This window comes from Bactrocera tryoni, chromosome 4, assembly GCF_016617805.1.
Source record: "Bactrocera tryoni isolate S06 chromosome 4, CSIRO_BtryS06_freeze2, whole genome shotgun sequence".
Taxonomy (NCBI): domain Eukaryota; kingdom Metazoa; phylum Arthropoda; class Insecta; order Diptera; family Tephritidae; genus Bactrocera; species Bactrocera tryoni.
Window position 1 is genome coordinate 878,852 of NC_052502.1, and position 24,766 is coordinate 903,617.

At 37.2% G+C, this 24,766-nt stretch overlaps 1 protein-coding gene across 2 annotated transcripts in view; it reads left to right on the forward strand.

Annotated features, from left to right (window-relative positions):
- The window catches only part of LOC120773413 (neuronal acetylcholine receptor subunit alpha-7), a 94,722-nt gene that overhangs the window by 11,032 nt on the left and 58,924 nt on the right, over positions 1-24,766 (forward strand). For both annotated transcript variants that reach the window (XM_040102282.1, XM_040102283.1), the window contains exon 2: positions 5,843-7,449. In XM_040102282.1, the coding sequence (XP_039958216.1) occupies positions 7,329-7,449 (121 nt within the window). In that variant the 5' untranslated portion in view covers positions 5,843-7,328. The remainder of the gene's footprint in view (positions 1-5,842; positions 7,450-24,766) is intronic.

Here is a 24,766-nt window from a genome sequence, read left to right on the forward strand (position 1 = left end):
CATTGAGTTCTGCGTCCTTGAGGTAGAGGGAAAAGGTCATATCCTCGTCGCCATGATTTCTACCATTGCGGTGATTTGTATAATAAAACAATAATAGATTCTTGATTAGCACAAATATCCCTACCTCAAGAAGCTGCAAAACCGAATTTTTTCTTCTTTCAATGACGGCTACTCGAAAATGAAGATCGATTTTCTGACAAATTTTTTACTTGGCGATTTTTTTTTTAATATTGCAAGTTTCAATTTTTCATTTTTAATCTACAGAATGCCACATTTCAATAGGCTCTTTCGAAGATGAGTTATCACGACGGCCACATCAAAAAAAGTAGTTTCCAGAAGAACGAGATATAAGTTTCGTCCACTGCTCGAATTGGTCCACGACGTTGCCACGACACTAAACCTGCTATAACTTCGAAAATATTTTGAATTTTGAAAAATCCGTTTTGGAAGATATATTTGAATTTTAACTATCGAATAATGAAAAAAATGTAAACTTTTTAAAGCTATGGCAACAAAAAGAAATTTTGCATTGCTTTCTCCCCCCAATGCTGGGATATATCATTATTGCATTAAATAAAAGTGCAGAAGCCGATCAGAAGCATACGTGTCAGACAACGATTTTCAGCACCCACGAAGAGGTACGCGCACTTGAACCTTGCTGACAATACCCCAGGTAACGGCAACCGGAGCCGCTGGCAGTAGATGGTCGCAAGTACTCTCGTACATGCTTCATGTCACCTGTGTGAACACTCTCTCATGTATGCATCAAGCACACAGTGTTGCAACCAAACGAACACAGACGGCAACCAAAGTTCACTCATATGAACTCCGGTATTTGTTGTTGGTACAGTTATTGCTAAGCACTGTGATAGCCACTCTGTTGTGTTGCCTGGACTCTATGCAACTCTGCTTGCGCTTTCACTTGCACTTTTCAAATATTATTGTTGTTATTGCTGTATTTTTATCACATCCATCGCAAGCAAGTTGTCTTCTGTTGCTTATTGCTTTAAAAGCAGCAGTCGCTAACAGCATGAGCAAACAGATGAATGCATTTGGAGACTCAGGAGTCGAACAGCACCTAGCGTTGAGAATAAGTGAAACCGGAAACCCTAATTATTTATAAAGTTATAATTATATTGCTTCTGGAACCGTCATTAACGTCAATGGTTCATTGAGTCTCAATTGGTAATGTGACGGGCGACGATTAGTTTGTTTATATTGGTGACTAAGGTTATTTGCCCCAATTAAATGAAAATAGTTTGTACCTTTTTAAAACGTGGGTTCTGTTGGTTTGCGTTCATTGACATATGCATGCAAAAGCTTGTTATATTCCTAAAAATATAAAACTGTGTTTTGCTTACATAACACAAAAGGCAAGAAGTCTCTGCGTAAATAAAACAAACAATTTGAGTTTTTCTAAATTAAAGAAGCTAAGCAAACCAACAATAAGTCACAAATCACATGGCTTCTGGTTTAACATCACACATTTCATCTTTGTGGTTACTCTGACTTCGGTGCAACGACTGTGGCACAAGCAATGTAAGAAATGTTGGGAGCTATAACAAAAAACAAGCAACAACACCAGCAAATCCGTGTATTAATGTCACATGATATGTTTTGTGTTCTTCAAAAATCATCTCTCCTCTGAGGTTGACTTTTTGGACAACCTCTGCACTTAAGTGCTCTACAATGTAACAAGCCCCCGCTGAGTAAGAGTAATAGTTGGTTTTGAGCGGAAAGGAGGGGCACTGCAGTTTAGCAGACGGCGGGGATCCATATTGCAACTTGAAGCGAACATAAATCACCGCAAATCGCCTTTTGCATACATTTCGCACACTTGCAACACTGATGCAGCACTTATGTTACCCACAGTTTTTGCTATTTGCCATTCTTGCTCCAGCATTTTAGATTTCACTCTCATTTGCATAGCAGAAATGAGTACTTTGATCCTTGCTTTTTCCACTATTGCTCATTTAATTCAAATGGCAAATACTTAAAATTTTTAATATAAATAGTATGAAATAAGTTTTCATAATTCGTGAGGTCTCTCAGAATATTTTGGAGTACCAGCATATTACCATCGAAAATGGAAGAATGCAGAGCATACAACTATAAACGCTTAAAAAGATACGATAATTTCTCAAAAATATTCCACAAGAATATATTCGAATTACATAGCGGCTCATACCATATATATTATTTGCTTTGCTGATTTTTAAAAAATATTTTTGTTTTGGCAGTTTTCTGACTACCAATATCTTCTTGGTGCTATATCTAAGTAAGCTAAATATTAAGTGAACTGAAAACAATAATATCAGATAACCAACAACAATTCAACATTTTTTAACTTAACGGTAGCCATTCAAGTGGCATAATTTCTTATCTCGCTCTTAACAGAAGGACTTGCTTCAAAAGGCTGTGTCTGCACATTTTCTTGACAGGCACTAAACGAAATTTTGGGTTTTTTGATAGCTCGAGTTATTTATTGTACAAGTTAGAACACAAAAAAATAAATTCCTTCGATTCGCCTACTGCCTCCATGACTCACCAACTCCACTCACTTGCCCAAGGCTACCACAATATTTATTTCATCCGCTACTCGAGAGCCAAACCAAAGATGATAAATTGCTTCCGGCTGAAGGAAATTGTTTGTTTTAGTGTTGATAAAACATTAGTTTGCCGTGAGAAATTGACGCGATGAACGAAACCGTTTCTTCTTTATTTTTGAAATGAGTTCATTTTCTACTTCTTAAATCATAAGAAATCGTGATCCCTTTGCGAGAGATATGTATTTGCGATGTGCGAGAAGTAGAATATACTATATATAAACGGTGGTCTGATTAACATAAATTGAAGAGTATGCCACTCTAGAAATAAGCGTGGCTGGGATCTTAGAAATCGTCCAAATAAAAATATTACAAAGCGAAGGTTATAGTGCCATGGGTACCAAAGACTAACTAAAAGTTTTTTAATATTTCTATAATGACCTCGAATCTACTACAGTATTTCTGGCTGTCATCTTAATTAACAAATGCACACATTTTATTTCAAATATTTATGAAAAATCACCTAATTGTTATCGATTATATTCCATCCCAGAGGCCCAAATTCCTTCCACCTTTCGCAGTAATTTTTCCAGTGTCAGTAAGAACGCGACGAATCTTCTCTTCCAAAGCGTCAATTGCCTCGGACTTATCTGCGTAAACAAGCGATTTGACTTAACCTCACAAAAATGGTCCAGTGGTGTTAAATCGCCCAATCTTGGAAGCATAGACGCGAGATAATGCGCTCACCAAAAGTGTGCTTCAATAAATTGACTTTTTCGTTGGCTGTATGACATGTAGTAGAATCAAAGGTCGTCATCCATAGCATTTTTCATGGACTTTAATACTATGGCCGGATTTTGTAAGCCCCCAACCCAAGATCATTCCGCAAATCTCCCATAAAGTTTTTGAGCGCAGTTCCAATTGTGTGACAGATTTACTCATTATACATAGGGTATATTAAGTTTGCCACGAAGTTTATAACTCCCAGAAGGAAGCGTCAGAGATCCTATAAAGTATATATTTAAATGATCAGCTGAGTCGATTTAGCCATGTCCGTCTGACAGTCTGTCCGCCTGTATATACACGAACTAGTTCTTCAGTTTTTAAGATATCGTTTTGATATTTTGAAAATATCATTTTCTCTTCAAGAAGCTGCTCATTAGTCGGAACTGCCGATAACGGGCCACTAAAACATATAGCTGCCATACAAACTGAACGATCGGAATCAAGTTCTTGTATGGAAAACTTCTTCATTTGACGATATATCTTCACGAAATTTGACATGGATTACTGCTTAAGGTATTAAAATAATCTCCGAAAAAATTATTCAGATCGGATTACTATAGCATGTACCTTCCATACAAACTGATCAATCAGAGTCAATTGCTTGCATTGGAGACTTTTCAGTTAACGACTGGTTAACACTGGCCGATTACGTCTTTAAATTTATTTAAACACATAGTTACTAAAAGAAATGCTCTTTTAAATACTATATTAGCTTCGATACAGCCGAAGTTAACGATTTTTCTTATATTCTCTTTTATTCATAGTAGGAGAAAGCTTCGAAAGCCTGAGTGCAGAGATTTAATCCGCCTTTTAAACCTAACATACTCTCAACTCAGATCCCTCCCACGGAACCACCGTATTAAGTATTGTAGGGATTGTTCGGAAAGTAATAGGACTGAGTCGATTTAAAAAACTTATTTAACCAATGGTTACAATTCTTTAAAAACTTTCAAAATAGGCTCCTTCTGCGTCGATGCAGCGCTACCAGCGTGATTTCCAACCATTGAAGACGTCACGGAAGGCATTCTCCTGAATAGCCTTGAGAGCCGACGTGCATGCTGCTTGGATCCCCTCTGTCATCTCAAAATGCTTGCAGAGGATTGTCTCTTTGTCTCGGGATCATACTCAAAGATCCTTGATTCGCGACCTGTGATTACTTTATTGAAAAATTGGGGGTCACTTTCACACATGTTCAAATTTTTTTGGCACACTTCCACTCGCCGCAATTTATGGTCGGCAATGAGCACTCTTGGGACCATTTTTGCGCACACCTTGCGCATGTTCGAGTGCTCCGTCACAATTTCATGAGCCACAGATTTTGATAAATTTGACATCAGGGCAATTAAATGAATACTTAGTCGGCGGTCTGACTTCAAAACTATGCGCACACAAGTCACATTGTCGGTGCTTATCGGAGTCGCAGGTTTCCCAGCGCGGTCTTCATCAGCGACCTCTTCCCGGCCCTCCAAAAAAGCCTGGTGCCACCGAAACATACCACTTCTTGCTAAAGCAACATCTGGGTAAGCCTGCTTGAACATATCGAACGTCACTGTTGCAGATTTACCGAGTGTTCCATAGAATTTAGTCGCGTACCTCTGCTCTAACGAACGGTGCATTTTCGGCTTGCACCGCTCACAGAAAATGTTTGTCCTTACTTTCCAGGTGCTCGGAGACAACTGAACACCCCCTACCGAAGTACAGTCGCAGTGGAAGAAAATCAGTGCTATTACTTTCCGGAAAACTCCTAATGTTGCATTACACCGTCCGCCGCCTCTGAGAATGCGCATTATACACTACTAGAGTAAACTGACCCATAGATGCTCGAATTACCGAATCTGCGTAGTGATTATATCGACCGAAGAATGAACGCAGCGCGAACCAAATAAATTTGGACGATTTGTAAAGATTGAAAACTACTTATCTAAAAAACCCCAAAGTCAGATCATTGGCAACTCGTAGCTCATCAAGTCTTAAGAGGGAATCGACCGAACATTTAAGCTTCCTATTCATACTAGTTGGAGAGTAGTTTAATACTATTTAATTTCACTGCAACGGTCCAAACTATAAGCTCTCTAATCCCATCTGATAAGGTGAAAAGCTCACAGCAAAACATACAAAATGCTTAGAGTAGTATTTCTGTAAATATAGTGAACCTTGGACTCATTCAGGCAAAAATTGTTAATACAAATTAATGATGCGAGACAAATCTGAATGTTAAGGCCTGGAATTAACTTATATTCAGTATTTCGATGATTTTAAGCTATAACTAATAACCACTGAACTTAGAAATATAACGAACTTAATCATTACACCTTTGAGCAACAATTTTTCTTTCTGAGGATAAAATAATTTCGGAGTGTAATTCTAGGAATTAACTATTTTCTCAATTTTCTATATTTTATTTATGAGCTGTCACTGGCTCTAATTAATTATGTAATTTAGAAGAATTAAAAAGGAAAATAATAAAAAAAAAGATGATAATTAACTATTGAACTTTTTCTGCTTTACAGGTTTCATGTGCGGCAATGTGTTGAAGTGATGGAAACAAACTAAGAGAAAACAAGTCATAAGTATCAAAGAGATCATGTTTTATACCACAGTAATAACCAAAATGATAAATTAACTTAATAAATCATAATTTTTAAATAAAGCTACTAATACAGCTCGAATTTGGGACTTTTGTAAGCTAGACAAAATGTGCAATTGCCACAGCGAGCCACCACGAGTTCAGCGCCAAGGTGCCGAGCGGCTTTCCATACTCAGCGAAACGTGTTTTTCTCGGTCGCGCAGCTGCGCTCGTGAATAACGTACGGCGCAACGTTCTCCCACATAGAGTCACTACACAGTAACACTAACACGCACAGCGAACAAATATAACAATAACAACGCAGAACAACAAATGTGTTCTTTGCTCTCAGGAAGTAAGTGAGTTGTCTGCGTTTAAAAGCGACGGGGGAAGTGAGAGGTGCTAACAGGCGAAGCAACAGCTAAACCGCAACGCCCCTAAAAGCCGGCAACACTACAAAGTTTATTGGCACGAAAAATCAAAACGGCAGAAAAACCACAAACACCGTTAAGCGAGGTAAATGCCAAGGAAAAGAGAGTTTAAAAGTGCGGAACCGAAGTGGTGAACAGTCAAAACAGCGGAAAAAGGTTACAAAAAGACGAAAGAGAAGTGGGAAGGACCGTATACCAGAAGCAAGCCATTGAGGAAAAACAGACGAAAACACTCCAACCGACGTTTAAGTGCAATAACGACAGAAGCAGCAACAACAACAAAACCCTAAGAGAGCAACTGCAACATCAATAACACAATCAACAACAACAATAATTGCACGTAGTAACATCAAGTTACAAGTATTTCTTCCACTGCTACTCACACTTACTACTTCTTATAAAGTCCATGGGAATTCCAAGCAAAGGGTCCAAAAAAATGTGTAAAAAATTGCTCTTGATGTCTGAGGACTTTAAGTGCCGACAGTAGGAGCCCATAACACCCAAATAGTACCAAATGAAATGGAATAAATGGTTTTCTAAAAGCCAACTGCATTGTCGGAGAGGACAAAGTCAACACTTCTGGGTGGAAGTTCCAGGCCAAACGTCTGTCAAGAAAAACATTTCAGTCCACATTCGAAGTCATCATCGCTCCATCACTTCCTAAGCAATACCATCTTACTAAAGGTTTTAGGTGAATAATAAACGCTGCCGAGAATCGTCAACCAACAACATGTTCTAACAGTAAATAAAATAAGCAACCTATAAACAAAATGTGTGTGCCGAGTCGTATACGTAACATAAATTAAGCGATTGTTCTGAGTATTTCGGTTATAGAATAGCAAAGTGCCAATTTAACAACAATTTTCCAAAACACTACACAGTTCATAGCTGAGCTTGCAGCTGTTGACGGCGACCATCACCATTGTGCATAATTACCCACGCAAAAAAATAATATAAACAATTTAAAATTTCGTGAAAGTGTGTAAATTGAATTTGAAAATGAATTTGATTGTGGCCACAATGAGTTTCGTGAAAGCAAGTAGCCACCAAACTGCAAACATCACTCTCACCGCTGTCAGCTGGTTACTGCTGGGGTTTGGATTGATCATTTCATTGCCAGGTGAGTTTTGGTTTTGATAGCTGCATTCATCAATTTTAGCCAATGTATTCAACGAAATCAATTTTAATTTAATATGCGAAACCACTGGCGGATTACGTTTCCATATTTTGTTATTTTTGTTTTGGTGCAACCAAAGCAAACGTTGTTGAGCTGCTGAGCTTATTTCCCAATAATTAAAATAGCTTTTGAGGTTATTACCCCATATTTCGATGAAAAACAAAATGTATTCTTCAATAAACAAGGGACAGTTTCAATCACCTCTGCTGTAAGGGCATCAAGTAATGGATGTGAGGTCACAGAATAATCGAAGGCTTACTGTGAAGCGCTCAAGGTTCCAAGCTAAGCAATGGGATTTTCGAAAACCTCGGAGATCCTACAATAATATATGTACAAGTGTATACGTAAATGATCAGCGTGATAAGCTGGGTAAATTTAGCCAGGGCCGTCAATCCGTCCGTTCTGTATATGTGCGAACTAGTCCCTTAATTTTTTTTTTTCTCCACAAGAAGCTGTCGAAACCGCTGATATCGTAACACGTTAGCAAATATGCAGCTACTGAACAAAATGAACGATCGGAATGAAGTTCTTGTATGGAATGCTTTCTTATTTGACACGCTGTCGTCAGGAACTTTAGCACAAGTCTCAAGTTAATTCAATAATATCTATAAAAATTGCTCCAATCGGTCCACAACCAAGTATATCTGTATAAATATATACTTTTTTATAGAGACTCTTTTATGTGTGAAAGATTTTCTAATGTTTTTCTTGTCTTTAATTTAAAATTTGTGTAAATATTCATATCGGGCTTGTGAATAGCAGGAATTTTCTCTTTGAATATGGTTTAGCTTCACCAATTCCCGATGTAAAACTTGTTTCATAACATTCCTAAATTTTCTATAATAAAATTGACAGAGCTTAGCAGGCCAAGGAAGCCGATTACCTCACAGCTTATGAATATAATCAAATCAATTTGCTCAAGCTTTTCGACGCTTCCCTTTTATCAATCAAATGTATAGACTGGTTTCAGCTGATCCGCGCAGACATTTTATAGTTTTTTCGCGACACTAATTTTTAAAAAATTATTTAATCCCTAAAATTTAATAATTGCTTTGCAACTGCTAACTGCTAAAAGCCTCAACGGACGTCGAATGCTCTTTTTAACGCAAGTCAAACAAACAGAAGTGAAGAGATGTGCATCCACCACCTAAAGGATGGCCTCTCTTGAATTCATCTATGCGAAGCACAGATAGACAGAAGTCCACTAATTAAAATGTGCTGGACACAGACACAACGCAACATGCACATATCATAAAACATACATTGTGACAAAAAAGTAACCGGAAATTTTAATTAAATTGGCCTTAAGCTACTTCAGCGAATTTGTTTTATCTCTTCGATCGACTGAAAACGTGTTCACACAGAGCCAAATCTGGTGAACTCGGTGGTTGCTCGATGGTGTTCATTGCGTTTTTGGACTTAAATGTGGTCACAAGCGTGGCTCGCTGCTGTTAGTGCATTATCATAGTGTATAATCCATGAATTGTTCGTCCACAGTTCCGGCCGTTTTCAATGGATATTCTCACGCAAAACGGCCAACAGAACTCTAACACTTCATTCCCTTCGCAGCGCACTAGGTAGGTGTACCGACTCAAGCAGCTGCTGTAAACAAACTGATTGGCAGATCGCGCTCATATTTGGCATAGTAATTAAGGGCAGTCCTACCGACTTAGCAAAATATATTTTTCTGAAATGTAATTTACTCGGGGAATTTAAATTGCAATTTCCGCGTACTTGTATGCCATGGTGTATGTTAGTAGGTCAGTTATTAGTTAAAGTGAGCCCGAAACACCCTCGGAATATAGCAAACCCATTTCTATTTTGCTTTCAAAACACAATAAATTTTGTCTACGACCGAAACACAATTTGTGACTTACAGTTTCCTAAACAATTTCAATAAATGTTCAATAAACCCAAGTGATTGCACTTTGGCATCGCGGATAAAATATGTGTGTATGCTTGTGTTTTGCCGCCTGTAAGCATCCAAACAGATCATAAATATTTTTTCTGGCGTCGCCATTGTTTCAATAATTCCTAAGTGCCAACAAGAGGAATTCGGACCTTTTTCGCACACACTCACGCAGAGACACTCAGAGAGAGAAAACAAAATTTGAAAATGCTTGTCTGCTTTTACACTCGCCTACACTTTGCTCATATTCATTCTGTTCAAGCATTTCAACTCTTGGCATTGTTTTAAAGAGGGAGGATTAGAAACATGGAACATAGCAGCTGTGAAGCTTTATACAAAAGCATGTGTGTATTTAAAGCCAGATACTAAACTACTAAATAATAAAAATTACACAAAAATGAAACTGAAAATGGGAAAACACGTTTACGGAGCCAAAGGTGCATTCAATATTCTACTTTCGCTTATTTTCCTACCTTTGAGGACCATAATGCCCTAAGCAAATATTTATTTTAAAAGCTTACCTTAAAGTAATGTGTTTTCCCACCTGCGACCTCGATTTCTCTAAATACACTTGTGGCCACGCAAACCTTACCACTATACTTTCTTAAATTTTTTTCGGACTTTTTCGTTCGTTCGTTGGGGATTTTCTTCAATTTTGCTTTTTTTATGTTTTTAGTAAGCATAAGTAAACTAAATTATGTTATCTAATTAGAATTATAGTTTTTAATGTATTTCCATTAATGAGTAAAACACAAATTAGCTTTTCTGTGCTTATACAAAAGCTGCCGATTTTATTGTTGTTAAAATGATACACCGACTAAGCTTCGTGTTTCAATTAAACAGAAAATAAAACATTAGTTTCAAATATAGTGTAAATGAAATTAAATTAAAAAAAATCAAAAATATAATTTTTTCATCGCATGTCAGTCTCTTACATTTCGAGCTCATTTTGTAAAGCTTACTAACTTTCAATTAATTTTGCCTATAGTTGAATGTGTTTTGTTTTTAGTTTTATTATTTTTGATTAATAACATGCCATTAACTTATTTCTAAATAAAAAAAATTTCCATAACGCAAAAAGTACCGCTATAAAGTATAGTCAAATATGCACAATACCTGAAAATTTTGAGTGGTAAAGTTTGCGTGACCACGAGTGTAGGATTCGTCAATTCCACAATGCACGTTCAACCACTTCAAGTGAGGAACCTTAAAACTCCTAATGGTACATAAATTATAAAAAGAACACTATCTAATTGAAGTCAACTAGAGCCGCAACACACGCACCCCGATTTGGCGTGACAAATTGATGTTTGCTGTCACCAACAGCTGCTGAGCTGCCTTCCTCACATTCATGGCCCATTTGTGTGGTAAAGAGGGCCATGACGTTCCCAGAAACTTAAGTAATGTGGTACTAACCACGAACAATTAAAAGCCAAATTTCAAAAGAAGAAGAGAGAAGGGAGAAGGGAGAAAACAAAAATATCTTGGCAAATTACTTTAGAAAGAAAGTTTCACACAAATTTCACTTTTCTCATAATCGACAAATTAAATAAAATTAATTATGAAACCCAAGGGGAAGAGTGGGGTGGTTGCTTGAGCTTTCAATTGTCGTGTCAATTTCACATATACCTACATACATGTACATATAGCAAAGGATAATTATTAGTTCCCCAAACAGCAGCACACTTAGACCATTTCCTAAACATATTTCAATTCCCTCAAGAGGGCTGGAAGTAGTTAAGTTTAACACTGCGCTTAAAACGAATTCATAGTTTTCTTACCCCAAACATACATTGTGACAAAAAAGTACCTGGATATTGTAAAAAAAACGCAAAATATTTCATTAATCATTAGTATTATGTCCCTTTCAAAGTTATACCCACCATATGTAGTACACTTCTGCCATCGATTTTTCCAGTCCTTGAAACACTTTTCGTTAGCACTTTTTGGGATGGTCTTCTGTTCTTTCCGCGAATTATGTTTTATAGCGGCAACTTCAGTTTGGAGAACAAGAAAAAATCACACAGAGCCAAATCTGGCGAATACGGTGGTTTATCGATGGTATTCATTGCGTTTTTGGCTTTAAATTCGGTCACAATCGTGGCTCGATGGAAAGATGCATTATCATAGTGTAAAGTCCATACATTGCTCTCTCAAAATTCCAGCCGTTTTTGAAGAGTGTTCTCACGCAAATGTCTCAATACATCCAAATAGAACTCCTTATTGACCGTCTGTCTCTCCGGAACAAATTCATGATGCACCAAACCACGAATATCGAAAGAAACAATGAACACCATATTGATTTTTGAGCGGCTTTGGCATGATTTTTTTGTAACAGCTCGTTTTTCCCCCTCCATTGATTGTTGACTTGTTTGCAGGTCGAATTCATAAACCTATATCTCATCGGTAGTTATAATTTTCTCCATAAATTTTGTCCAAAGAGACCTGTTTACGGTTCTATTTTTGAAAAAAATTCAGTTTTATCGGAACGAGTCGAGCAAGAAAACGTTTCATACATAAAATAACCACCAAAATTATTCAAACGGACTGGCGAGAGACGCCGAGGTCTCTTAGCATCTCTCTAACTTATGCTTGATGATTTTATCTGCAACAAATCTTTCATTTATTTAATATTTTCATCAGTTAAAGAGGTCGAAGGTCGCCATTTCCAACATTCGCAAGGATTCTGGGCACAAAACTTAATTCGAAATTTGAGACAAATTCTTTGTTCGATATTTTTTTCATTGTAAAAATCGCAACGCACTACCGAGGTGTACCGACTTTAGCAGCTGCTGTAAACACACTGGTTGACAGATCGTGCTTCTCTTTAGCATAGTAATTAAGAACAGTCCTACCAGCTTGGCGAAGTACATTTTTTTGAAAAATAGTTTACTCAGTTTACCATTTCCGGGTACTCTTTTGTCACAAAATATGTACATATATTCTACATTATTTGCGTGTGTGTTTGTCTTTGATTGAAATTACCAAGAGCATTCACTGCCGCTGTTGTATCACACATACTCATGGTTTTATGGCGGATAGTAAACTTTGCTAAATTATGGACACTTATGCAGCTAAGCAGGCAGAGACTTATGCTTAAGTGCGGGCAAAGGTATTCTAGGGCTCTCTCATGCCAACCACTAACGGGAAGGGTTGTGTGTCAGGTAAAATCCGAAAATGACACAAACGCTCGCTCCAGTCGACTTTTGTTAAAACCGCAAATATTTGGAACTATATAAATTTATTATTTAACTACAGTTAAGTTCTTATTATATGCAATAAAAATATAAAATATATATTTTTTTTCCATTTAAAGTTAGAAGTTTTCATTCGCAAAATTAAAGAAAATAGTTTCAGTGCAACAATAGAATTTGGGATTTCTACACTCTCTCTGGGAGCTTCGATGAAGACCATCATTACAGAGAGCGTTTTATTTCTAATTATTTTTTGATTAAATTCTCGAAGCCAATGAATTCTAATACTTTCTTTCCGAAATTTATGGTTTTTTTCTGATTAATATATTCTCTGAACAATAAGTATCTTCTTATGTTAGCTAAAAATCTTTGGTAATCTTAAAAGCAGCGTAATCAAATTTTAGTATAACTGTTCATTTAGTATCATATCATATCACATATGTGTTGTTGACCTTCCTGAAAACAAATGCCTAATCCGTGCTGCCGATATAAAATAAATACATATTTTAGTTATTTAAAGAAATTAGGCTTACAAGTCATTAGCACTACTTTAAGAAATTACTTGGAGAAAATACGAGGGCTGCCATATATATTCTGGCCTAGGGTAACACTAAGTGTTGCCAGGTGCAATCTGACATTTCCATTGGAAAGTTTGACATTTTTTAGCATAACATCACTCAGAACGTTTTGTCATTTAATCGTGAATTGTTTTATTTACGGGAAATTAAAAAATTCATCTCGGCCAAAAAATGGAATTAACTCGTGAACATTTTAGTGCGATCATTTTTCACAACTTTCGACTTGAATTATCACGACAAGAGTGCATCGATGAACTAAAATCTGTGTATGGCTATGAAGCACCATCCTATAGCACTGTGAAAAACTGGTACAACGAATTCAATCGTGGCCGACGATGGCTCAAAGACGAATTCCGTGAGGGTCGTCCAAAAACAGCCGTTGTGCCAGAAAACATCGATGCAGTACGTAAACTGATAATGCAAGACCGTCATGTAACATACCTTCAGATAAAGGCATGCCTATGCATTTCTCCACATTCGATATTGCGTGAACACCTGGCCGTAAAAAAGGTTTGTTCTCGTTGGATCCCACACAATTTGACAATCACTAAAAAAAAAAGGCTCGTGTGGATTGGTGTAAAGAAATGCTCAAAAAATACGATCGCGGTGCTCCAAAAGACGTTTATAAGATCGTCACAGGTGACGAATCATGGATCTATGCGTATGAGCCCGAAACAAAACAGCAATCGACAAAAAAATAAAAATAAAAAAAAAAACAAAAAAAAATTAAAATAAAAATAAAAAAAACATTTTCGTTGATAAATATGCCTATTTACATTATTTGGCCAGAAATATATATAGCAACCTACGTATATAGCAAAATATTACTTAGCATTATGAGCAGTGATTTCTTACGGGGTGCAAGTGCGTGTTTTCTTCGTAAAATTTATGATGTCATAAGTGCGACATTCCGCCATCACATGCGTTACTGCACTTCCGCATTTGTCAACACGACAACAACCACACGTACACGTACAACATGCCAACAACAATATGACTTAAGTAGGGTTTTCTGTGTGAGAGTTGTTATTATTTCGCTTGGGTAGTCAACAAACTCGCAAATTTCCCCGCTCACCTAATGAGTCTGCTGTGCGCTTCTCCGCACTTCGCACACATACATTTTCAAATGTTTCCATTGTCTGGGGGGAGTGAACTTCTTAGGCCACTTAACCACTTGTGCTTTCAAGGGTTGCCTCTTGTCTTGTCTTGTCTTATTCAGGGCAATGCTTTTGCTTATTTCTTTTGAGTTGTTTTCTTTAGAAAATCTTTGTGGCTTTGTTGTGGCTTGTTTGTAGCAGCTTAATCACTGCTTGTAAAGAAACATATTTGTATGTATATGAGCAAGTATGTAACATGTCCATGAATATCAATTTTCCACTTTAGAACGGCATTAAGATCGATATAATCGGTCTCTTTGTGCAGTCAACCCTTTTAGTTAAACTCCGCTTTGTCTTTGGTGTGATTTTTAATCTTGTTTAAAGCTTCAGCTATTTCTAAACTTCCTGAATTTAAGTTTCGTTATTCTTGCTATATTTATATTTCTTTCTATGCAAAATAATGAATTAAATTAATATGAAACTTAAAGAACATAACTCTTACTAACTCTTACTTTTACGGTTTGAGAAAGGCAGACAATCTTCCAGATTAAAAGGCCATATTATAAAAAAAGAAAACGCAACTTTAACAACCCGGGTATTATGCGAAAAAATTGAAAATTTTTATGAGAAAAAAAAAAACAATTAATATGACTTTAAAAAATTATTTAAATTTGTGTCTCAAATGCAATCTTTGTGCGCTCTTTGCCACGGTTCTCTAGGGTTCTCCAACATTGTTTCCCTAAAGGTCAGCAATTTGTGGAAGAAAATTTCTCTTTAAAAGAAATATATTCACTTCCAGTTTCCTTGCCCTCAACACAAACCCTACCCTAATTGCATTGTCTTATGCAAATGTCACAAAATGAACCGCAGAACGTTATGTATAAATCGTGCTAAGCCCAACCAAGAGTCAACACGGCAAGCGTATGTGCACTCATGCAAAGACATATACTAGAACAAGTAGTGTTGCCCACGGCGTATGAGTAACATACTCCGACAAGTATGCGAAAACTTTGCTGAGATAATATTGAAATTAATGTTTGAACTAAAACTGATTTATCCACTATATTTGCATTGAAGGAAACTTTGCATATAACTATTGGGACATTAACTATGGCTCACATACCACATCATGTGAACCGAAAATCGAATATCCATTTAAAATACGAAAAATACGTTAGAAAAAAGTAAAATATTATGGCAAGACAACGCTGTCTGCGAATCCTACTGTTGATTGTTCACTGATGCGACTATATTTAAGGCACGTTGGCTCCAGATTTCAGGCAGAATTTGATTGCGAATGTCACCTGCTTAAGACCACTGGGCGTTGACCCTTTTGGCAGGTCTGCCAAAAAAGAGAGCATTCAAATACACGAACATCACGAAAATTTTCCTTACCCCTTTGCAACACATAGCAAAGCTCTAGCAGTTGTTGGCGAACTATCTTATACAAAAGGCAGTTGCGCGTCTTGCCGGGTTGGCCATTTAGGCTGCAAGCTGTCGGCGTCGCATGTGAAAGCTCTGTCATAGTTGTCTGACACTAATGCCACACGTTTTTCCGACACAGTGGACGCCGCCGCTGCCAACGCCACTGTCGTAATGGTTAGTGTTTTTCTTCCTTTATATTGACTGAAGCATTTTTTGTTTATTTTTGTGATTGTTTATAATTTTTATTGTTTCCGGACGGCGCACTTTCAGGTTTTTGCTGGTTTTAGTAAAGTCTGACACCAGCACTGGTAGTTACCTAATTGCCAATTTTGTCACTGAACCTTTCGCGCCACTTTCTCAACGGGGCTCACAAGAACAACGGCAGTAATAACAACAACAATTTTGGCAAAAATAAGACCTCTATCCACCTCCAATCAACCAGTCGCCATAAGTAAACGAACTAAGTGTCATATAAGGCGTACAATGATTTGGACGAGTGAATAAACTCTCTGACTAGCTGTGAGTGTGGCAGAAGATGTTTGAACTTGACTCTGTGAGTCTCAGTAATATATCGCTTGCAGATAATATAATATTTTTTGCAGCACATAGACATATTTTTGTTTTTCTTTCATATCATATAAGACACATTACTCAATGTCTAATCCATTTACATCTGATCAAGACATAACTTTATAAAAGTACATTATATAAAGATAATGATTTGGAAAAAAGTTAAGAAAGGATGAAGTTATAAGAAATTTTATGTTCATTTTTGATGAAAATGGCAGCTGGTACATTTATAACCTGAGAAACATTAGTTATATTTCCATTCTACAGCATCTGAGATCTCGTCCCAGCGAATGAAATAGTTAAGTGGTACTATACCATTGGCCCTTCTCCTAAGGAAGAGCATTACTAAAACGCTTCAATTCACCAAGAAGTTTAAGGTTACCCTTGGCAGCAAGTCTGAATAGAATGATTTCACTCTCGAGCTACTGCTTAGGGATAGTACGATCAAATGGAATATTGGACTTTATCAATATGCTGGGGCTTGGTGAGTTTTTGTGGTTTAGGAGAGGGCACAATAGACCTAAGGTCGTGGTGCATTCCGAGTTTATCAATCAATAAATCAATCCGAATATTGACAACGTATCCCGATTGGTTGCTCCCACAACACATTCAAATGAGCATTGAAACCCATTCATTTGCATTTGATATTTCTGTTCTAAAGGCAGCACTCACTCCTGCTCAATTCTCGATTACAGGCCATTTGCCACAGCTTGACTCAGCTCAGAGTTTCAGGTGCGTCGGCTTAATCCACAGTAGCAGCTAACATATGCACATAACTGTATTCACAACATATTTCCCAAGCGTGTTGATGACTCCCGCACAATTGCAATTGCAAACACGAAGCAAACGCTGTCGATCTGCATCTGATGATTTATTTATTAGCCCTGGTTTGTGGCGTATTGCAAGATGACAGTAGATGGTGCAATTGGGCGGGGCGAAATTTTGTAATAAAAATTAATTGCGGATGAGAACTGTTATGCCGCGGCTTATAAATGGCTACTGTGGTTATTATTGTGGGCTAAATTGTTTAGATTTGATTTTCAAACAACGATAGCTTAAGTTTTTGCTTTAAGCACATTTGCTTTTCATAATTATTGCAAAATTTTTTTATTAGAAATCCTGACGACATCTAGATAAATAACTGGGCTTATAGCTATACAATTTTTATGCGAGACGTTAAGAGTTCGCTTACTCTCGCACCTCTTCGCTTCTCCCAGGATATTATATAATATTTAGAAAACTGATATTGTGATAACTACACAATAAGCATGTAGTCAAAAAACATTTTTTATAGAATTATATATTCAATGCCAATTATGTAAACTATTAGGACTTTTTCTTCGAAATTTAAGCAAAGTTGGTGCCACACTTCCTCATTGTTTTTCACTAATCTCTCCGGTTAACCTTAATATTTACCAAAAATGTGGATTTCCTAGCACTACACAATTCTCAATAGCAATAAATTTAAATTATGTTGGATGTAATAACAAAAATCCTATAATAAAAGGGATCCTTTTTAAACATACCCATGTGCCAATAGTTCAGGTGCGTTTTTGTACCAGCGATGATGGGAAAATGAGGAATAATGCGCTGCGAGTGCATAACTGCACCATAGTATTATTAATATACATACTAAATAACAGCACATTGTCTCCTTCTCAACTACGCTTAACCTCAAAAGTCTTATTGTTCTCTGGTATAGCGTACATTTAGGGGCAGACTAAAATCACTTTATACAACACATTGCCATTGATATAAGGTAATCTTGGTGCAGGGATGAGTATAACTTTCCTTAATTTATGTTGGCTTTCTGGGTAAACCGGTGAAGCTCACAGGCTTATCGCCTCCCTTCTCCACCATCTCCATCGCCATTAGCACAATTTTACAAATTTCTACGGCACAAATGTGCCGGCGCAAAATCACCGACTGGCCTAAGTAGGAACAACAATAACAATAATTACAACACAACAGCAAGAACAAGCTGAAACAGCCGCTGTAAGCATTGCTTAGCTCTGTTGGAATCGCTTACGGCAGACAAGAACACCACCTGTGTAAGGATAACGAGTAGCAGAGAAGCCTCCGCTAAGTTAACTCTGTGGTCGTCTACAATTTCGGTTAGAGGCAAAGCGTATCCCATTTCTTCCGGCGTTAGCCTCGTTAGAAAGCTCTGTCCCTTGCGTTTGTGCAGTTGTCGTGCCTTTGCTGTGTTTGTAAGCGTGGATGGTATACACATACACACACTGGGCTTTCATTCATTCTTTTACAGTTTAAAGGTAATGCTGACTTTTGGAATATTTTGTTGAAACTGTTTTTTTAATTCATTTGGGCCAATATGGTTAGCAAAATATATTGAAAATATTTTAATTACACAAACAGTAAATCATTCTTATGAACGAATTAGTTAGACTTAGGTCATTTCCAGAGCTCAGTACTTCTGAAGTTCAACGAACTTTTGTCATTTTCCCAACAAACATTTATTGTACAACAACATTGCTGTTGGCAAGACTCAGTTCATCTGCATTTATATAAGTATACGTATATATATATACATATGTATATATATGGTTCAACTGTCTGTCGACTCCCTGCGGACACTCGTCGACTGCTGGCTGTCATTTTGACTTGGACTTTAATCAATATTGCACTCTTTTTTCCAATAACGGTCAATTTTACCGTTGGACTACCGCTTGCATCCCTTTATTCCCACGGCATTCAGCAGGCTATCCCGGAATTGACCATCTCTGCCGTTAAGTTGGGCATTTATTGGAAATTTTATTTCATTCAATTTCGTAATAACTTTTGTAACCGCCTGTTCCACAGCGAAAATTCGATTTTCTTGAACGCTTGTCAATTATAAGGTCAATGGAAAACTGCAGCTTGATGGCGCTGCAGTTACAACAACGACGAGATGGCGGGAAATAAAAATGGCCCGAAAAATGAGTAAACGTTGTGGTAATTGTTGAGTATTTGCAAGTTGCAAGAGATAAACCCGAAAAAATCCAAGAAATATGTGGCGCTGATGTGACGGAGAGAGGTCATTTCAAAGTGATAAAGAGGTTTAAAACTGAAGTGTGGCTTGCTGTAAAGTAAAATAACCCCCCTCTCTCAGATTTATTTTTTCGAGAGAGCCTTCGAAAGTGTGTTAGACTAATTGTCAACCGTTTTGCAATAGCACGAGATTTATATTTTGTAAAGTAGTTGAACACGCTTTGAAAAAAATCTCTTTTAACAGAGGGATATTTGAGCATAAGTTACTCATACAGTACAATTACAGTTTATAAAATTTTAACACCGCTTAAACCATAAACCTAAATAAATTATACACAAGCTGTTGTGTAAGCAAGTTGTGACATAAGGTCATAAAATATACATTCAAATCATACATCAGTACGCCTTCGTAGCGATGATACAAAATTATTCGGTATTTGCTTTCTTATCAAGGATGATATCACCCATTCCAAAAGAACTATGTACATGAAAAAACACATCGGCATCTTGCTACTTTCTGCGTTTATATTTTTCATACTCCTCGAAGAATATGACATACGTATTGCTAGGAAGTACTTCTTGTATGGCTTTAACATTTGAAAGCAGTAAGTAGAAAAAAGAAGTGGAGCTGTGGAATGAATTCCCAAACGAAGCGAGTAACCTCAAAAGCTACTGAAGCCCAATATCACAAAAAGAATACAAAATTTAAGCAGAAACCAAACTGAATACAGAATTGCACATAATGATATTATGTATAAGGAGAAAAATACCACAAATGACTTAAAACTAAATGAATTCGTGGCAACAACAAATGCGGAGCGTGGCAATAAAAGTAAAAAATAGATGACACAACGGCAATAACAAAAACAGGTACAACCCGAGAACAATCCAATGCAGCTGATTCTCCTCAAAACTAAACGTAATGCCGAAGCAGGAAGCAAACACCAATATGAAGTGGAGCAGACCGTCAGGAAGGATTATACAAACCAAACGTGCCCAAAAAATATGAATGACAAAAAAACAGATTGCACCAACAGACACGGAGAAAGCTTTTTATGCTTCTCTGTTAGTTGGCAAGGAAGATGTCACAGAAAGAAGGTACATCCTTTGTATCTTCCCGAACAACAAGCAAGCCCACTTAAACTTCGCAGAAAGCATGAATTACACACGCTGATGACGGTTGGCGACAAGTCGACTGCGGAGATTTGGGTCAACGCAATATATCGCATAATTTCGGAAGTGAGGACATACATTTATGCTGACAAGTACATGCATGTTAGTGTGTTTAATACATGAGGAATGGGCAGATAGGTACCTGAAGATATGACGGAAGCCTAGTTGCCGTTCAGAAGAACAATAAAAGCAAGAACATGGCTAATCCAAAGGAATATAACGTAACATTTAGACCGTGTTTGAATGCTGTTGACTTGGACTTCGCATTAGTTCGTACTGATCGGTGAAACCAGTTTCAACGTATTCTTTCACTAGCAGCAGTAGTCTCCTGGGAATCACATTTAAAGTAAAATCTTCTGAATTTACAATTTAAATTATTTTTTAAATGTCCGATTTAAAGCAAGTTGCTAAGCAAAACCTACTGAGCTGTTTTACCAGCTTTTTCTTTAAGGAAATGTGAGCGTCACGCACGTTTCATTTAAAAACTTTCAAATGTCCTTCCCACACTTTATCCTTAGATACAAAAACAAAAAATACAGCTCATTTTACAATTGCTCTCAGCTATTTTTACATGACATTTTAATTATTTCTTTTTACGCGAAAGTCTTCATTTAATTTTTCGAATTCATTAGAGCCAAAACTTGCAAAGCTTTGTTAATCTCTTAATTTGCCATCCACTTCAGGGCACAGGTACAATTCATTTCTTGAGCAAAGTAATTGTAAGGCAAAGAATTCTCTTTGAAAGTTCAAAGCGGGAATTTCTTAATTTTAAAAGAGCACCTCCCTTGCTCCTACAGAGACTTGCCGATTTTTAGTAAAGTTGTTAAACAATGGAGATGCCTCATGGCAAGAAATGTGTAAACGATTTTTGCTCTTTAAGTCTTTAAATTTCACTGAGAGTTAAATGTAAATCTCTTGGCAATACCATTTCAAAATGTAAAAGTTCTCAGAAGTCTCTATTACGAACAAATAAAGCTAAATGTGTTGCACTCCCACAAAAAAACACAATATACCAGAGAGGAGTGGGGCTTAACAACTGATAAGATGCAGCGACCGAATTTTTTTATTACTCACCACTAAATATTTTTATATTATTTGAAATATATCTCAATTTATTATCTCTTACTTATTCCTAAGTTCTGGAGACGCGAAATTTTGTTTCTGCAATTTTCAGCTTCTTTGATGCGAACGTCCTGTTATGCCGTTGAGCTTTTCGCTGGCTTCGCACAGGTTTCAAATAAATTAAATTACTTCAAACTTCAAATGCCGACAGAGTGGAGGCATTCATTTTTTATTACTAAAGCTATTAACATCCACACTCGCCGGCATCACACTGGCTATTAATCACATCGTCAACGAAAAGTAAACTCTCCAACCAACGTGTGCTTCTCCACTAACATGGCGCTTAGAAAAACGGCCAAACAAATTACCTGAAAACACTTCGGAAACAAACAGCGCCGTGGCATTTAATTACTCGTTTTGTATTCATTAAAAAGTATGGCACCAAAAGTCGTGAGAAGCACAAAGGCTCGTCTAAGGTGGCCACTTTATACGCGGCTTCTGTTATTTGTTGCTCAAATACCTCGCCCCTTCAACTTTCGTGGTCCAAACGCCAAGCAATTACGATGAAAATCTAAAATTTAAGTCACTAAACGCAAAGCTTCAGAGGCTAATGACAGCCATTGAGGTCCACCCAGGACAGAAAAATCAACAAAGCAGCACAAAACAGAGTTGGGAAAGGGTGTGTGATTCAACGAAGCAGAAGTTAAATACCTGTATTTAAAGACGTTATTTGTGTGGGACGCAAATTTATTTGTCATAAATTTATTGGCACTAAAGTAAATGCATCAGTGAACGAATTAGCTGTGTGTTGCAAATTTTGCGAAAAGACTTACGACCGCATCTTTAAAAATGTTTGCTCTACTTTTGTCGCTTTCTTTTTTAAATTGCTATCTCTTCTATAACTCCTGCACACGCAAGTGTGTTTGTGAATTTATGTGTATTACTGTAATTTATGTCAAGCTTAGAATTACTTTTGGTTTGGTCTCAAATCCAAAGGACTGCCGTGTTAAGCGAAGCAATCTACAGTAATTTCTTAGACCACTAAATAGCTGCTTTGCTTTCATTTCTTCCACTTAAGAATGTGGATCAATGGAAGAAATGGATTCTAATATAGATATTGCCTTACTTGTTTAATGAGCAATTTATCTGAGGTATATACATATATGTATGTCTAACAATGTAACAAATAATGCCAATTGTTTCAGATAAATTTGCATTTCTTCACCATTTTGAATGCCTAAACTCCTTTACTAAGGCCTATTGTAACACTCGCCACTCCAGCATTTCCCACATAATTCGACATCACTTTTCTGCTGATATTTCGACATAAAATTAAAAGATGTCTACCTCCATTAAGCTAACTCACAGCATGCTTTATCTCATTAAGCTAATTTCTTCGGGAAAAATTAACGATTTTCGCGGACGCCGCTGTCAGACATTTGACCTTAACAACAACAATGTTTTATTTAATTAGGCGATTAATAGTTTGCTCTACTAATTTCCTCCCATTTTCACAATGTGAGTAGGCAGCCCCTATTTAACGGTATCTGCAGCGTGTGAACACCATTAATGTGATTATACTGAAGTGAGCTCATCCATCTCCTTTGGTGCTTTACAAATGCGGTACAATTAACAGCTGCTAATTTGCTACAGTAAAAGCTTTGCATTCATTCATAACTGAGCTGGTCTCAAATGAGCTTAATCGATCATTTATAGGGAAACCTTAAACGAGTATCTCTCTTCCACATAGCAGATTGGTCAAACATTTCAGTGGGAATATCATAGTTTACACTGAATGTAAGCTCTGCGATATTCTCACCAAACTACGACCTTCTCGAACTAACCGTCCAATGTAGATTGTTCTTCACTATATTTATTTAATCTTTCCAACCGAAAATTTTAGGTGCTGACACGATTTTTTCATGCTTTCTCCTTGTAATTAAATAAATTTTAAGAAGAAAAATATAACTGGCTAGACTAGCCTAATTTTAAAGCCCCTAACTTCCTCCCATTCACTTTAAAAACCAATAAAGGACACAATGCTATAAGTCGCTAATATCAACTGCTGACCTCCATACACACACACATGGTCTTCTGCGACAACTTTTCTTAACAAATCAAATTTCCAAATCGATATCCTCCTGCCATCACATTGCAGTCCTTTGTTGACCGGTAAAGTAGCGAACAGGTGAGCAAATAGAAATTCTGCTGCAAATAATGTGTTGTTGGTGATTTTCCGTTTCAATAGCACCGTTATCGGACTAACCTTATTGGCAAAGTAAATCCAATGACGGTGTATTTGGGGCGGACAAATTCAATTTGAAACACAATAACAGCGGGCAACGGTGCATGTGACGTACCGAGTGGCGCACACACCCGCACTTTTGCAGCGAAGCAAGTGATATGAGGAAATGGTTAGAGCCAGTTGACAACAGAAAGTAAAAAAGCGAGCAAAAGTGATAAAAGCAATCGTAAAAATAATCTAACAACATGAGTAGAAAATACCCGTTATATTACCCGTTTACTTCAGGAATAGCAATGATAACGCAAGCGTGGTATAATCACTACACCGTAGTTTGCGGTGCGCTTCCGCTAAGTACCGTAAGAAACGCTCCAAATGTGCAACAAATCGCTGACAGAAGAATACCGCTACAAAAACACCAACTAAAGCAAATAAGACATCACAACCAGGAACAAATGTGCGTTAAGTCATCGCAGCACCTAATTTTCTCACCTTCACACTGCTCCTTAGCTCAGTGTGACGCCCTCATGATTATTTGAGAGTTCGCCCATCGCACTGCTAGTTGCTCATCACAATTTGATGATTCCAAATTTAGTGTTGCCGTCATTCTTCATTCCCCTCCTCAGTCTTGCGTTTTCTTCAACCAGTTTTTGTGATGGTTTCCCGTTTTAAATTACCTAAATGACGTATACGCCATTGTGGCAACCGAGAGGTTGAAGTGGGCCTTCGGATTTATTTTACTCACAAAGTGTACAGTGCTGTTGTATACGTACGCGGCACGCGCTTAACTCCTCCCCTTCAGCATGACACACCACAATTGATAAATGCGGGCGGCACTCAAATCAAACACTTAACACACCCGAAACCGAACAATCACTTCCGTAAATCAGACTATATGCGCGGAGTGCAACTTTTAACTTTTTTACATTTACATTGAAGGCATTTTGTGTTTTTGCTGGTTTTACCACTCCACTATACCAAATGCAAAGATTATATTTTATCTTTTTTCAAGCATTTTTCTA